The sequence below is a fragment of the Zootoca vivipara genome, chromosome 5 (assembly GCF_965207765.1).
Source record: "Zootoca vivipara chromosome 5, rZooViv2.hap1.1, whole genome shotgun sequence".
NCBI classification, from domain to species: Eukaryota; Metazoa; Chordata; class Lepidosauria; order Squamata; family Lacertidae; genus Zootoca; species Zootoca vivipara.
This window is the reverse complement of record NC_142588.1, coordinates 17,582,432-17,596,728: the sequence shown is the minus strand read 5'-3', so window position 1 is coordinate 17,596,728 and position 14,297 is coordinate 17,582,432. Positions and strand designations below refer to the sequence as shown.

The 14,297-nt window shown below is 40.4% G+C and overlaps 1 protein-coding gene across 2 annotated transcripts in view; it reads right to left on the bottom strand.

Annotated features, from left to right (window-relative positions):
- The window catches only part of CSGALNACT2 (chondroitin sulfate N-acetylgalactosaminyltransferase 2), a 32,951-nt gene that overhangs the window by 4,100 nt on the left and 14,554 nt on the right, over nucleotides 1-14,297 (bottom strand). For both annotated transcript variants that reach the window (XM_035138113.3, XM_035138112.3), the window contains exons 3-7: nucleotides 7,094-7,310; nucleotides 5,826-5,927; nucleotides 4,078-4,256; nucleotides 2,870-2,964; nucleotides 428-509 (exon numbers count right to left, since the gene is read on the bottom strand). In XM_035138113.3, the coding sequence (XP_034994004.1) occupies nucleotides 428-509; nucleotides 2,870-2,964; nucleotides 4,078-4,256; nucleotides 5,826-5,927; nucleotides 7,094-7,310 (675 nt within the window). The remainder of the gene's footprint in view (nucleotides 1-427; nucleotides 510-2,869; nucleotides 2,965-4,077; nucleotides 4,257-5,825; nucleotides 5,928-7,093; nucleotides 7,311-14,297) is intronic.

Genomic DNA, 14,297 nt, shown 5'->3' with positions numbered 1-14,297 from the left:
TTCAAGAACCATGATTTAATTAAGTATGCCCTGGGTGTCTTTATACTGAAAGGCCAGGGGAAAATAATGTAAAGTACAGTATATTCCTGCGTATAAGACTACTTTTTAACCCAGGAAAATCTTCTCAAAAGTCAGGGGTCGTCTTATACGCCGGGTCGTATTTATTATACAGTGAGTATATCCCAAACTCTATATTTTAACTGGAAAAGTTGGGGGTCGTCTTATACGCCCAGTCGTCTTATACGCCGGAATATACAGGTAATAGCTTCCTGGAAGAAATAATTTCTCTTTCTTAGTGAGAGCAAGAGTCACTTGAACTGGGTATTTGTGCAGAATATCCAGCAGGAAGGAACATTCCCATGTAAATCAGTAAACAGAGGATATCTGACAAAATCCAAGACAAAAATAATAAAACAAAGCATCTTACCGACAGCCAAGAAATCTGTTCGATACTGACAAGTCATCCCAAAACCAAAATCCCTCCAAAAACCAGAATCCTTTTTGTGCACCTACAATTATAAAAGTATGCATATTTAGGCATTTCGAGAAGAAACAGGATCTGAAATTAATTATCCCAGTAAAGAATTCACTCACCACCCACTAGGGATGGGGGAGAATTTCAATTCGATTTGCATTTAAAGGTACCTAATTGGCAGTTTGCAAAACAATCTGAGAACCGAAACACAACTGTCCTTCGAATTTTGCAGTTGTCTAGTCAAGCAGCAAGTACAAAAATGCATGCGCCGGGGCAAAGTGCCCATAAAAATGCATGTGTTAGTGAAAACATACAAAAAACTTTGACATCAAGGCAAAACTAGGCATAACAGGCAACGCGAGTTTACTGCCCAAAATGGTATGTAGACCACCCACTTCTCTATAACAACATATGGTCATAATGTGCCTTGGATGTGTTTTCGCTGGGATTTCCATGTTTGTCGTCCCATCAAGTTCAAGTTGAAGTGAGACTAAGGAAGCAATCCTAACTCGCCCCGCCCACAGCCTAGCTTCATGAAGAAGCAGTGGCAGAACGACTGCAACGCCAGCCTGGAGCTGGTGCGCTGGTTGGGCCCAGGCCACACCTGATGCAGCAGCAGGGATAACATAGGATTTAATGGATCCTGGGTTGGTTCAGCCTTGCAAAGCTCAGTTTGAAGGCTTTATGCTCCTGGGATCCTGCTGGAGGCACTTCCATAGGCACATTTGGCAGCCAGAAGTTGGTGCAAAGTAATCAAATCACCCTGTGTAAAGAAACACACAGCGCAATTCCTCTTTTTAAGCCCTAACAGCCGTGCTTCTTGCGTGTAGAAACTTGACACAAGCAGGGCAAGGGCACTGACCTTGCTTTCTCCTTGGCCTTCTATGAACTCTCTGTGTGATCCCTAGCTTTAGCAGGCTTCCTTGACCATAGCTGTGGAGGCTCCCTACTCTACAGTTTTACATGCAGCATGAATAGGACCTTAGCCTACCTCGTACTCCGCAGAAAAAGTTTTGCCCTCATCTAATGTTTCTCAGTTTTCTTCTTTAATGAAGCAAACACCATGCATCATTTGGAACATGCCGTTTTATTTTTCCACAAATGGTGTGGTAGAAGTGTTCACCTTTGACCACTGACTCTGATAGTTTTTTTGTTTTGTTTTTTAAAAAAACTGAACGCAAAGCTCTGCAAGCTTTGCAAGATGTTTGTATGCATCATTCGTAGATGCTGCTGAATTATTGTCATTTTTACTGAAAAGTGTGGGGTAAATTCTGGAGTACAGGATCAGGTTTAAGGTGCTGGTTTTAACCTTTAAAGCCCTATACGGCCCAGGACCCTCGTACCTACGGGACCACCTCTCCTGGTATGTCCTACGGAGGACCTTACGTTCTTCAAATAAAAACAACTTGGAGATCCCGGGTCACAGGGAGGTTAGGCTGGCCTCAATCAGAGCCAGGGCTTTTTCAGCCATGGCCCTGATCTGGTGGAACACTGTCACAAGAGATTAGGGCCCTGCGGGACTTGACATCTTTCCGCAGGGCCTGCAAGACGGAGCTGTTCGGCCAGGCCTTTGGCCAAGGCACAGTCTGACCCCCCCTCTCCATCTGTAATCCTTATAGAACTCTAGCCCAATGGTTCCCATTAATTTGATTCTGAATTGATTTTAGAATGTATTTTAATTAATTGTGTGATTTTATGTACACTGTGCTATTTTTACTTGTTGTTAGCTGCTCTGAGCCCAGGTGGGATATAAATAAAATTTAAAAAATATTATTATTATTATTATTATTATTATTATTATTATTATTAAGAGGATAACTGGCATTAGCACCAATCTATACGTGGATAAAGCTATAATCTTCCTTCTCCATTTTTTATCTTTAGGTTAAACGGATGAATAGTTGGGAATTTAGGAAGCTTTTAACTAGTTTGGACTATGGAACATTTAAGGAGCATGCAATTTAAGACTTACTAGTATCTGTTTGGTTAATTATTTTTATTTCCAAATTCTTCTAAATTGATTGTTCTTGAGTAAATTGCTGAAATCTTTATTTGCTCTATTTATTTCACATTTTAGTTTCCCCTACTTAGCATGTAAGGATTTACATGCTCCCTAGCATGCAAATGAATGTGCTCATTTGCACATTTGTTTTATGTTTCAGTTAGTGTTGAATTTATAAGTTTTCATCATCCCATGCAGTGTTTTAAATATTTCAAAATTCTTTTTTGATCTGACTCTTGTCCTCTCTGCTTAATGGAGAAGGCTCAACAGAGCTAAATTTAAAGGACCTACTTTCCACGATAAACAGTTCTTCCATCAAACACTGCATTGAAGCCGCTATGGTTAATATGGAGAACAAGGTTTTTAAGCTTCTTTAAACTCCAGTCACTTACCAACTGCTGCTCCACAGGGGGTGGCACATCTTGATTAGCATAGACAATGGCAGGATTATAAAGGCTGAATACCACAGGATAGAAAACTTTCTTCCCTACAGAGACAGGAGAGATTTGTTATTCCTTATGGAACATCTTAGGGTAGAAAAAAGCAGCAGCACATTTCCTCTACCTTTTTATTAAACAGTAATCCATCTAACAAGCAAAACAAAAGAAATAAGTTTGCCTCTTAAGAGCTTTTGCCCAAAGAACCCATGTTATGCATCAATCACAGCACAAAGGGGAAATGGAACCAAGCATGCACAGCCAAATATTATATTTGGGTCTGGAACGAGAGCATCAAATAACCTGAGGAGTTAAAAGCAACAGTGTTCAAAATCATTCCTGACTGGAGATTTTGAAAAGGGCCAAGCACCAGTATGTGAAAGACACACAACTCCTAGCCTCAACGTCCCTCTGAAATAAAAGGAAGAGTCTCTGCCATTGTTGTAAATTGTGGCCCAATTCCAGACGTGGCTCTTGCGAAGGGTGTGGATAGTTATTAGAGTGTCACGCTAAGATTGGGGAGACCAAGATTTAATTCTTTTATTACGTAGGATCTAATGAAGAGGTGCCAGTGCCAGTTTAAAGATGCGCAGTAGGGTTGTTCCCTGCCTGTGGGAGTGCTGGGCAAGAGAAGATAGATGGCAGGAACATAGAAAAATGCTTAATCCAAGTGAGAACATTGGTCCATCAAGCTCATAACTGTTTGCGTGAGTGGAAGCAACTTTCTGGTTCTGGACAGGAGACATTCCAGTGCTAATGGAAGATGCTGTGAGTTGAGCGTGGAGGGGTCTTCTGCATGCAGCCTATGCCACCCCACTGTTTGGAGCTCAGTTCCCATCTTTGTTTTATACTCAAGTTTCCAGTCCCTAACAAATTATCTGCCCACCCCTATCACGGTGTTATGCTTTTCATAGTGGCGAGTGGGAACTATGCACTTGATGCATAAGAGACAACATTCCAATTTTCCCCCAGGATCTGCTATGTGGAGGAATCCTGCCTCTGAGCCATTTCATTCTTTTTAACTATCCTGGATGATAGCAGAGACTTCTATGGGAAGAGCACTGAGAAGCAGTATTGAGTAGAGCTGGTGGGACTTGCAATCCTCCCACTTTCCGGAAGCCTTGGCTGCCTCTGCTGACTTTAGGAACCTAGTGTGAACATACCTGGCTCAGCATTCAAGCGGCAGCTATTTAAGAACTCGGCTGTGAAATAAATATCAACATCGCAGAAGAACATCAAGACCTCGCCTTTTTCCCAGGCTCTGGCACCCACATCTAGTCCCCGACCACGATTGAATTCCTCATTCAAAGAAACCAGGGTGTAATTATGAAAGTTAGCCTCTCTGAGAAAAGAAAAGGGGGTGGGGACATAGGAAAATAGTGATGTTAAAATGTTCCGTTCATGACAAGTCAGCTTCAGCTTGGCAAACTATGCTTCATACACAGCCTGGGCTCAATCTCTTTTATGGAAGTTATCATTAAGGTCGTTTTATTAATGGAAATTCCACCGCTTGGTGGAATTGATGATATACTTCGGGAGGTGATGGGAAGTCAATATTCTTAGTTTAATAAGTTAGGTTCGACTATGTTTAATTTAGAAATTTATTCTGTAAGTTGTATATATTTGAATTAACATATTTAGCATGGAAAAAAGGTAACAAACATTCAATGTTGTAAGTATTCAACAGTGTAAGTGCATACAAGATTGTATATACGATTAAGGTTATTTTAAAACAAATCTCTTTTATGGAATAGGTTTTGCACTTATGGATGCTGCCAATTGGAATATGTTTCTGTTGGATTCTGTCAGAAGCAAGGGCAACTAGGTGACAAATTAGAGTTATCTGTAGTGGCACTTGAGCTCTAGAATTCTTAATGCCTTCTTTGCAAGTCAATACATCTTTATCTTTAGTTTCTATATCTTTATCTTTAGTTTCTCCAGGTAAAAAGAGTTTCTCCCAGATATGAAACAGAAATATATAGGATCAAGATGGTAGCAAGATTTCACTTCTACCACTAAATTCAATAGTTTCAAGAAAAACTTGAAACACCTTGCCTGCAATAAGTTTGCTGTAAATTACTGCCCCCCCAAAAAAAACTAGTGTACCAAGGTAGATGTATTTTGAACACAGAACCATAAGCACATATGGAAGTCTCTGACTGCTTATCAGCATCCCTCTATTTTGTCATTTAAAATCTCCTATTGGCATAGGATATTCTTATGCTTTAGAAAAAATTGCCACATCAGCAAATCTTAGAGCTATCATGGATTTTTATTCAAAAAAGCTATCTAATAGTTACATGAATTCAGCGAATATAAAGAACAAAGACGTCCCCAACACAGTCATTGTGAACTGTTTCCCCCAGAAATGCCTCAACGCCTCTAGCGGTGACATCTTTTTAGAAACTGCTTGGAGACTGCTCTGGTACTATGCAGTATACAGCTATAGGAAATAAAGAAACAGCTGTTTTGAGAAGCTTTTGGCAATGGCTGATTCTATTGATTATTTCTGCTGCTGCTGCTGCTGCTTCTGAGTTTGGGGTCTTTTCCCCCTCTGTTACCTTTTTTTTAAACAAAGGCTGTTTATTCTTATGTGAGTTTTTTGCATTTATTTGTGTTTGTTATTGTTTGTTGCAATGTGTTTTCTTATAAAGGAACAGTAGGATATTGATTTTGCTAAAAAATAAATTCAGAAAAATAAAATAAAAACTTTGCTACACACTCACTAAAATGCAAAGTGATAACATTGCATGGGCTTCTCTGAAGGTTTTCTACTCACCCCGGCCAGTCATCAAAACCCTTTGCCTTATCTGGGGGAAGCATTATATCAGCACCTCATTAAGACAAATTTAAACAGCTAATTGCTGCTTTGTTTTTTACATAATCAAAAGTTTGAACTTTTTCAACTCACCTAGCAACTGATTCTAAGATGCTCTTGACATCAGAAAGCCCCTCATGTCCAAAATATACAACTGTGAGGTGAATCCGCTTGTCCTGGTTAATGCACACATCCCTGGAGAAGCAAAACAAGTATTTGGTATTGCAATAGCTTAACAAGGGGTTTTGTAATTTAAAATAGCAAATATTGCATACTAGATTTGTTCTATTTACAAATACAGTGGTACCTCGCAAGACAAAATTCGTTCCATGAGTCGTTTCGTGTTGCGATAATTTCGTCTTGTGAAGCGCGGTTTCCCATAGGAATGCATTGAAATTTAATTAATGCATTCCTATGGGCAAAAAAGAAGCGCCAAAAAAAAAAAAAAAGGGTACCGACTCACCCGCCACGGCCGGAAGTCTTTAAGGCTCTGGGGAGGGGGAAGCAGGAGGAGGGCCAGGGGTCTCCTCCCGCCGCAGCCTCCGCTCCTTCAGGTGCTGCCGCTGTTCCCGCCAAGGGCCGCCTGGCGAGCGCCGCTGCTGCTCCTGCCGGATCCCACCAGCCCGCCGGGGAAGAGCTGCGGAGGCCGCCATGGCCGCTGAGGTGGGCAAGGCCAGAGCCATGGAGGCCGCCATGAGCGCTGCGCCGCCGCAGGAGGCAGAAGCAGCGGCCATGGACGTCACCCGGCCATGACAGCGGAGTCCTAAAGGTAAGCGGCACCGGCGCCTTCCCTTTCCATTGCGAGGCTGCTTCGTCTTGCGAAGCACAGCCATAGACGACTTCGTTTTGCGAGTCTCCAAAAAAATCGCAACACGCTTTCGTTTTGTGATTTTTCCGTTGTGCGAGGCATTTGTCTTGCGGGGTACCACTGTACATTTACCTATTGCATCCTAGACACCAATCTGACCAAATTAATCACTAAGTCACTGCGCTATTGGGAATACCAGGCTTATAGGTGTGAAGTCCATTATAAATGAATGACAAACAGCCACAGTTCATTCATCCTTTGTGCCTACTTCCCATTACTGCTTCTTGAGATGTGGCTAGTGTTTAATCCATTGCACATCAGGTACCAAATGCTCCAGGAATCTATGGTCACATTTTGCACATTAGCCTATATTTCAGAGGCAAATAAGCATCTCAGATTTTAAACTGAGAAGATGCTTCTCCAAACTGGAAGTACCAGTCTTCTACAATACCACTAAGCATTATAGCTGATAGGAAGATTCACTGTATTTGCCTTCCACTGCAGAAAATGACTACGTAGGATTGGTATAGGGCCTAGTTTCTGAAGCACTTACCTGAAGTTTTGCATGAACTGTGCAAAAACCTCCGTCCTTCCAGCAAGGGGAACAATAATGTTTATTATTGACCTGGAGATGTCAACAGTTTCACTCTTCACTTTCATTAGGGGCCCAAATGGACGAAACAGTGTGACATGCCTGTACTCCATATCATCTGCCTTCTTGTAGAACAGTTCATATTGTGTCCCTTTGTCTCTCTCAGTACGGTAATAACCTTAGGAACAATTTACAGGAGGAACTGATTCAGTCACAGACTTTAAACTCGGTGACAAATTCCACTGCTTCAGGAATTACGATACATTGTGAGGAGAGTGTCAATATTTAGGATGGTGCTCAGCCAGGTACATTATTATGTAGAAAAACAAACAAACTCAACTGTCAAGATTGAAAATGTGAAAGGAGTTCCAGAGCACAATCTTCTCATATATAAAACCCAGATTCAACCCTCCGTAATTCCACTTAAAGTATTTCAAGTACCAAGATGAGGAAAAGACCTTAGTCAAATGCTAGACAATCTGCTGCAAGTCACAGCAGATGGAACAATGATCTGATTCTACAAGGCAGTTCCTTAACTATTTCTGCAGCAAAAGCACCAGCCCAAATGTGTCTCGTGCTCTCAAAATGCTAGCCAAGTTGTAAATTGCACTCTGGCAGGGAGAGGGAGCAGAGAAAGAGAGATAGAGAGAGAGACACTGCAGTAACCAATGTTAAAAATGAAAATCAGACTCCTGCCTTCATTATCTATTGTAGAATTTTATTGACAGATTAAGATGCTTAGTAGGTCAAGTCCTACACTAAGCAGCAGATGACTTGGCTTGACTGTGTTAAGCTGCGACTGATCCTTTTTCAAGATTCAAGAAGATCAATACTTTAAAATCAGCTGGCTGACTTTCATAGAACAAATTTGTACTCATTTAAGTCTAACCTGCTTCTTGGCAACATCAGGCTCTCAAGAAAGCTTTCATCATAATTACTACCAAATACAATTTTTATAAAAGTATCCGTTGGTAATCTTTGATTTAGCAATTGAAACAACCATTCCCAATTTCTATTTGAAAAAGAAAAAAGATGCTACTTCATTAGGCTTAACAAAGGCTAAGTGTACATAATTCATCCAGGGGTTTTTTGTGTGTGTGGGCAAGGAGAGGGAGAAGCAAAAGGTGCAAAGGAACAAGTACTAGAAAGCATTATAATTTTTCCCCTCTAAATAGTTCCCATATCCTTAATGTAATCTGCCAGCATTTAGAAGTCCTGCACTAAAAGATGACAAATTTGGCAAACACCGACAATAAACTTGCATTGCCTCCAAAGAGCAAATATGCATTACAGAAACCAAATAGTAGCAAACTATTTCCATAGCTGGCCTTAAAAAAAAAGCCCTTTGCAAGAGGTAAATCATTTTCTCTCCATCAATTTCCTTTATAGAAAATGAACTGTGGTAGATCTAATTAAAATAAACACTATTGTCATTTGCAAAAAAAAATTATAAATGCTGCTCAAAGTGAAAATTTTGAGTTAAATATTTGCTTCACTGGAAAGGATTCAAAAGGGTAATTTTAAGGAAACAGTCTTTCATAGAGATGTGCAAAAACACCTCTCTAAAATCTATATCGTATTTATCAGTGGCAAAGCTAGGGTGACAGTTTTGCCAAAGAACTACTGGAAGAAAAAAAGTTTTATTTTATTTTATTTTTATTTGTTTGTTTATTTAAATGGTATACCACCCTATATCCACAGAGTTCAGTGCAGTTCACAAATTAAAACTACAATATAAAAACAGAAAATACACAATAAAAGCAAGGAGGGGAAAAAACCTAATAATTTTTCATAATAATTGTTGTTTATACCCCCTTCCCAACAGTCAGCCAAACCAGCCTGCTAGGTCAGGTCAATGGCCAGCATCCTGTTCTCACAGTGACCAACTGGATGCCTGTGGGAAACACGCAAGTAGTCAATATGCACACATTCTCCAAGGCCTGTTGAAGATTATGCATATTGATCAGGAAATGTGCACTATTCCTACTTCATGGAAGCATTACATGCACATTCTCCATGAAGCCAAGTGAATGCGCGCAATGACTAGCTGTCATGCACATCAACTGTTTGACAGGGCTAGGAAAATTTGTTTTCAAAATATATTGTCACATATTGCCAGCTAAAACTCGCGATATCCCGATATATTATGATGTCAGGAAGGAGGCAGGGAGGAAGGAGGCAGTTGCTGGCCATGCAGATGATCAGTGTCACCGTGCACAGCTCCTGCTGCTTCCTGGCAACAAGGCCAGGCGGGTAGCGTTGTTCTGAGTGGAGCACTTCAGCCGAGGCACCGCGTGGCACTGCAAATGCAAACACAGGGATTCCTGCCCCGAAATTCTGGAATTGATCTTGCGATTTTAACTTTAAACAGGTTTCCAGGCAATGTATCAATACATTGCCCAGGCCTACTGCTCAACTTTTCCAGGGAGTCTTTTCCCTGGAAGACTCCCTGGAAAAGACCCTGATGTTGGGAAAGATGGAGGGCACAAGGAGAAGGGGACGACAGAGGACGAGATGGTTGGACAGTGTTCTCGAAGCCACGAACATGAGTTTGACCAAACTGCGGGAGGCAGTGGAAGACAGGAGTGCCTGGCGTGCTCTAGTCCATGGGGTCACGAAGAGGCGGACACGACTAAACGACTAAACAACAACAACAACTGCTCAACTTGTTGTTGTTGTTGTTTAGTCATTTAGTCATGTCCGACTCTTCGTGACTTGCTCAACTTATATCCATCCCCCTTAACACCCCTACACACACACACACACACACACACAATTTCTAATTAATAATAAACATAACAATAATGTGGCCTAGACTATACAACATTGATGATTAAAAACCCAAACGGAATAAGAATAAAGACAACGCTTGTCTTTCTATACTGGTGGTTTGAAATTGTTAAGATACCTGAAGGCTGCAATACTATACCAGTATCCCCTGGACTAAGTCCCACAGAAGTCCAACGCACGGCTGTCAAGTAAATATGCATACCATAGGGTTGAAGGTGGGCACAAACACCCAGAGTGTGCAGAGATTGTCAGAAGATTGTAATTCTCTATGAACAGAGTTATCATGCATAGCTGCTAGAGTATTAATCACCAGTCCTACGTGGATTTCTACAGATCCCGTCAAGTCTAATGATGTCAAAGCTCTGCTCAGCTACTCAGTCCACTGAGGACTAGGTCACCATGCCCCTACCAAAAATAATTTAAGAGTCTGAGAATAGGCTGCATTCAGACCTCTTAACAGACGTTTCTGAAAAAACAACTTCTGGATTTCTATCTCTTGATTTTATGCTGAAATGGCATAATCCAGAAACTGCTGTGTTGCAAACTACCATTCAAAACTACATCCCATCTCCAATGTCTGAGCTTGCAGTTTGGCATAGCTCATGATTTACTAATAAAGGATTGGCATCACCTGAACTGGGGTTCATCTTAAGAGTCTGTTATGTGTTCCATTCACTAACAGACTCAAATCAGCTATTCTAACAGTATGAAGACTTCCTTTCTGCTCCTAATATTTCTTAGAAACTTATCAGCCTGCCTCAGACATGAATAACTTGTGCAATTGCCAAGACCGCCTAATTAAAAATGGCCACAATTTACCTCCACAATTTATCCTCGGTTCTTAGGGTTGCTAGACTCAATAGAGGACAGGACTTCTATGCCTTTATTTGCCCTGCTCTCTTTTGAGTCTGGAAACCTTAAAGAGAAATCAGCAGACCCTTTGTTTAATTTCCAAGCAAAGGGTCTGCTGGTTTCTCATTAAGGTTTCCAGACTCAAAAGAGAGCAGGGCAATTAAAGGCACAGAAGTCCTGTCCTCTATTGAGTCTGGCAACCCTATCGGTTCTGCTGCAATATACTATAATAATTCATTCACTGCCATTTAAGGAATATTAATTTTTCTACACAATCCGAATGGACAAATTTAAAATGTATATATCCAGTTTCCTGCAGAATATGTACAATGCTGTCAATGTGCATGTGCTTATGGTCATAGGAAGGTGTCTGAAAGATGAGATGGGAGGGCATTGTGTGCATGCGTGGGGGAGCCATCTCAGGCAGCCTTTCATTGTGGGAGCAACCTTATTTCTAGAGGAGCTGGGAGGGCCCTTGCAAGTACGCATATACGAGTTTCACTTGGGGTCAGCGGCACCTTTGACATGACTGATCTCGCTCTGCCTGTCTGCCACTGCCAGTCGACACAAGATCAGTCGTGTCAAAGGTGTCGCTGACCCCGCTGCCGCACAGCAGCTCAATACAATACTCTTCAGCGCCCAGGTGCCCTACACTCCTGGGTCAAGACGGCCCTGCTCAAAACACACCAGAAATTTAAAAGCAGGCCTAAGACTACTGGTCTGCATTGAAAACTATAAGCCATCCAGTTATTTCCATGTTTATTTCTCAAGTTTAACAACTGTAATATTTATATCAAACTCTTTGTACAGTAAACTTGTTATGACAGAATGGATGAATCAGCAAATAAAATAAAACTGATATGTTTTCAGGATGTATTGGTTTCCGGCTTCAACCAGGCAAGCTGCAAACTTATCAACTGGTTTATCATTTTTGAACCCACACCAAGTCTTGGTAATCAAGAGTATTCATCAGGGGAAATGACAAACTGAATGGGTCCAAATGAGCAATGAACTCTTAAAATATTTTAAACCCAAGAGTTTATAAACAATTTGCCAGAGAGATTGCAAACATTTCTGGGAGGAAAACAAAAACACTATTTGCAACAGAGTGGTTCACTGACTAATCCCTAGGCTATTTTTCCATGAAGGATACAACTACACAACTACACAACTGAAGAAGTGTGCATGCACACAAAAGCGCATACCAATGACAAACTTAGTTGGTCTCTAAGGTGCTACTGGAAGGAATTTTTTTTATTTTGTTTCAACAGGGAAATGAGTTTTGGAAAAACCAAAAGCAGCAATAACTCTTCCCTATCCATTATTATTTCCATCATACATTGCACTCATTTTATCTGGTTTAGTAGCTAACAGGGAAAAGCCCAAATACCTCATCACAATGTTTGCTCGCCTGCTCAAGCAGCAGTCTATGTTTTGCCACAAGTTCTGCCTGTACGTACTACTGGAATTAATGAGGCCTTTCCACTGCTCAAATGATTCCTGTCCTCCTCCCCCTTGCTGATTATTCTCATTTCTTCAGTGTTGCTGTTTTAAAAAAAAAAAGAGAGGCCTTTTTGGATGGGTATAAAGTGAACTCTGCAATTTTCTGGCTTTATCATATGACTTAAAGATTACCACTAGCCATTATTGTGAAATGGTAGACTTCAACCACTTCTTGAAATAAATCAACAACTTTGACAACACAACTAAAACCTGCTTATAAGTTCAAAAATTCAGTTATACTGCATTCTGCTGGTGGTGATGGGGGAAATCCATAGCAATTAACTCTTGACTGGAGACTGGGTGCACCTAGCCAAATTCTCAGAAGTGTTTTTTTTTTTCTTGAGTAGTTTGAGTGGACACAGGTTAGCCTACCTGCTGCTATCGTGTTATACATATTGGCATCATTGCATTTACAGTTACAACTGCCAAAGAACTTCAAACCCAAATTCTGTTGAGATCTCATGGTTTTACCTTAATTCAGCTTCTCCATATCAATAGACAGTGTCACAGTTAAGTAATAATAATTTTAATTGTGCATGGGTATTTTAACAACTGCAGCGGTCTGCTTACTGAAAATTTGAAAACCTAAATATTCTGATAAAGATGCCACTTTTGATTTTAAAAAAAATATGCTTCATGTTACTGTTACTTGCCGTTGTGATGTGTGTTTGTAATGTGCACAATTCTTAAGAGTTACACATTTGTGATTAACCCCTAAAAGTGCTTTTAAGTATAGAATCATAGAATTGTAGTTGTTCCACTGCTGAACAACTCTTATTTAAAATTCGTTTTTTAAAAAATGTAACAAGGCAAGAGTATCAAGTGAAGCAGTTGAATTTGTCTGGAAAACTACTTCATTTGTTGATGCAAGCTAACCAGGCAACAATTTTTATGAAGTGAGCAGATATACAAGCTACTAAAACCACCAAAGGGAACAAAATATTAAGAGGGGAAGATTTAGTCATTGGTTGCCATAGTTGCTCAATTCTGACCAAAAAAAAAAAAAGTATTATGTTGGCTTGCCAGAAAAAGTTTAGTCAATGCTATTTCCTCATCTTATAAACTGCAGACTAACTGCCTTAAAAAAATGAAATGTACCAAAAAGAGGCAATGCAGATTACTGCGGCCAGCTACTAACCTACTCTAATGATTTACTGCCCAGAGTGATTTTCCTTTAAGTGTTGCAGAATGATTCAACAGCAACTATAACCCAACAACGAAGGCACGTGGCCATGAAGGGAACATGCTCACTTTGTTCTGAAGGCATTGCTCTTTAGGGAAATGCATATGTAAAAGTCTTAGTATTTACAGAGTGCTTTGTGGGTATTCAAAGCACTTCACATGCATTATGTATAATTCAACAATATGCCAACATGGGCACCTTCATGGAGCAAACAAATTATCAACACCTGAAGACTGAGATAGCAGTTCACAAAACTGCACAAGTACACATGATGACAGAGAGGAAGCAGAGGCATAAAAAAAGAGCAGTACTTACCACTGTGGTGCAATTTCTTGAAAATGACAGTCTCAAGGCAATCTTAGACATGAACATTTTCAATAAGTCTTAGAAATCATTGCCATATTTTTGACCGCATTTTGGAAGCAATGACACGGCATCCAAAAGAAAAAGAGAAAACTTTTTTCTGCCTGAAGAATTAGCAATGAAGTGAAACCATCACTGTAAGTTTCTTAGAGCCTAAGGATAATTGACTGCAAAGATTGCTAAACAAGTGAATATTTCATGCGCCAGTCAAAGGTGGTCACAGCAGTTTTCTACGTTTTGGGGCACACCGTATACTGGTTTGAAAACTCAACTGAGAAGTTTCAAGTACACCCAGTCTGGGATCGCTAATATGTTTTCCCCCAGACTGCTCTAAAAATGCTGAGTACTGCATGTAACTAATTACCCCCATTACTGTACAGTACAGGACTATACAGCAGCCTGAGATGTACTGAAGTACTGCTGCCAACTTGTGATTTAAAAAATATGTCATCTGTTACTGGACTGGTGGAAAGT